Raw genomic sequence first — 1215 nt, 5'->3', positions numbered from 1 at the left:
CTTGACCTCACCGCACCCTCAGGGCCCAACCGGCCCAGTCCTGGGACATCCCAGCTGCCCTCGGGGCAGCCAGCCCTGTGGACAGTGCTCCGCCCCGTCCCCCTGGTTGGGGACCTCACTCCTGAGCGGAACCCATTCAACTCGGGGCAGGCACTGACCCGTTCTCCAGGAGCGCCCTTGGGGCCAGGTGGTCCGTCCTGCCCTGTGAGGCCCTGGGGAGAGAGGCGGGGGGCTCAGGGGTCACACTGGGGGGGTGGCTCCCCTCCCCCAGAGGGCGCCCTCCGAACTAAAATGGTCCAGGGATTGGAAAGAACCCTGCATGGGGCCCCTTCCTCTCCTGGAGTGCCCAGGGGCTCCAGGGAGGCGAGGAGCTGCTGAGCCCAGCAGGCGGGAGAAGTCCCTTCTCAGAGCCCCCAAGGCCAAGGCCGTGAGCCCTGAGGACAAATGTGGCCAGCTTGGGGCTCAGAGGGGCCCAGATACCCAGACAGACAAGAGCTGGGAGCATTTTCACCCCTGCCGCGAGCGAGGGCTCTGTCCTCTGCCAGCCGCCAGGGCTGAGGGGTCTGGGACGCAGGCCAAGGGCCCCCCCGCTGGGGGACGTCCGGAGACTCTTGAGACCGAGCAGGCCCAGCGGGAGAACCACAATTAAANAGGAGGGGGGGAGGGGGAGAAAGAGGAGGGCACACTCACGTCCACACCGGGCAGTCCTGGGAGCCCAGCCTCCCCTGGTTTCCCTGGCTTCCCTGGGGCCCCTTTTGGTCCCTGGAGGAAGGAGGGGGAGGGCAGATGAGGGCAGGTCCAGCCCAGGGCCTTGGCCTTCACCAATAAGGCTTGTGTTCTGCAGCTGGGGCGCCGCCCAGCAATCAGAGGCCGGTTCTTCTCCACCAGAGGCCCAGCTGCCTGCTTCCCCGAAGACGCACCCCCAGCTGGGGCTCGGCCGCCCACCTCATTGGCCCCAGCAGGCTGCCCTCCCCTCCCCCCACCTACTCAATCACGTCTGTAGGACATTCACCTGGATGCTTCGTTCGCCTTATGCTTTGGCCGCCCAGCTAAGGGCAATTGGGTCCCTCTGTGGGCACCCCGGGGTGCCCCAGGACGCTCAATTCCTGGGCCTGAAAGCTCTGTCAAAGCTCAGGGCCCCCTAAACCGCTGTGGCAACCCGGCCTGCCTGGCACCAGCCCAAAGAAAGTCTCAAAGCCAGCCCCCACCCAGCGA

The 1215-nt window shown here is 66.7% G+C and overlaps 1 protein-coding gene across 1 annotated transcript in view; it reads right to left on the bottom strand.

Annotated features, from left to right (window-relative positions):
• Window positions 1-1215, bottom strand: part of COL9A3 (collagen type IX alpha 3 chain) — a 17018-nt gene that overhangs the window by 13747 nt on the left and 2056 nt on the right. The window contains exons 4-5 of the mRNA XM_077756810.1: window positions 691-762; window positions 159-212 (exon numbers count right to left, since the gene is read on the bottom strand). Of these exons, the coding sequence (XP_077612936.1) occupies window positions 159-212; window positions 691-762 (126 nt within the window). The remainder of the gene's footprint in view (window positions 1-158; window positions 213-690; window positions 763-1215) is intronic.

Source organism: Crocuta crocuta, unplaced genomic scaffold (assembly GCF_008692635.1).
Source record: "Crocuta crocuta isolate KB4526 unplaced genomic scaffold, BGI_CrCroc_1.0 scaffold613, whole genome shotgun sequence".
Lineage (NCBI taxonomy): Eukaryota > Metazoa > Chordata > Mammalia > Carnivora > Hyaenidae > Crocuta > Crocuta crocuta.
Note: the sequence above shows the minus strand (reverse complement) of the source record. Positions and strands in the feature narration are given on the sequence as shown.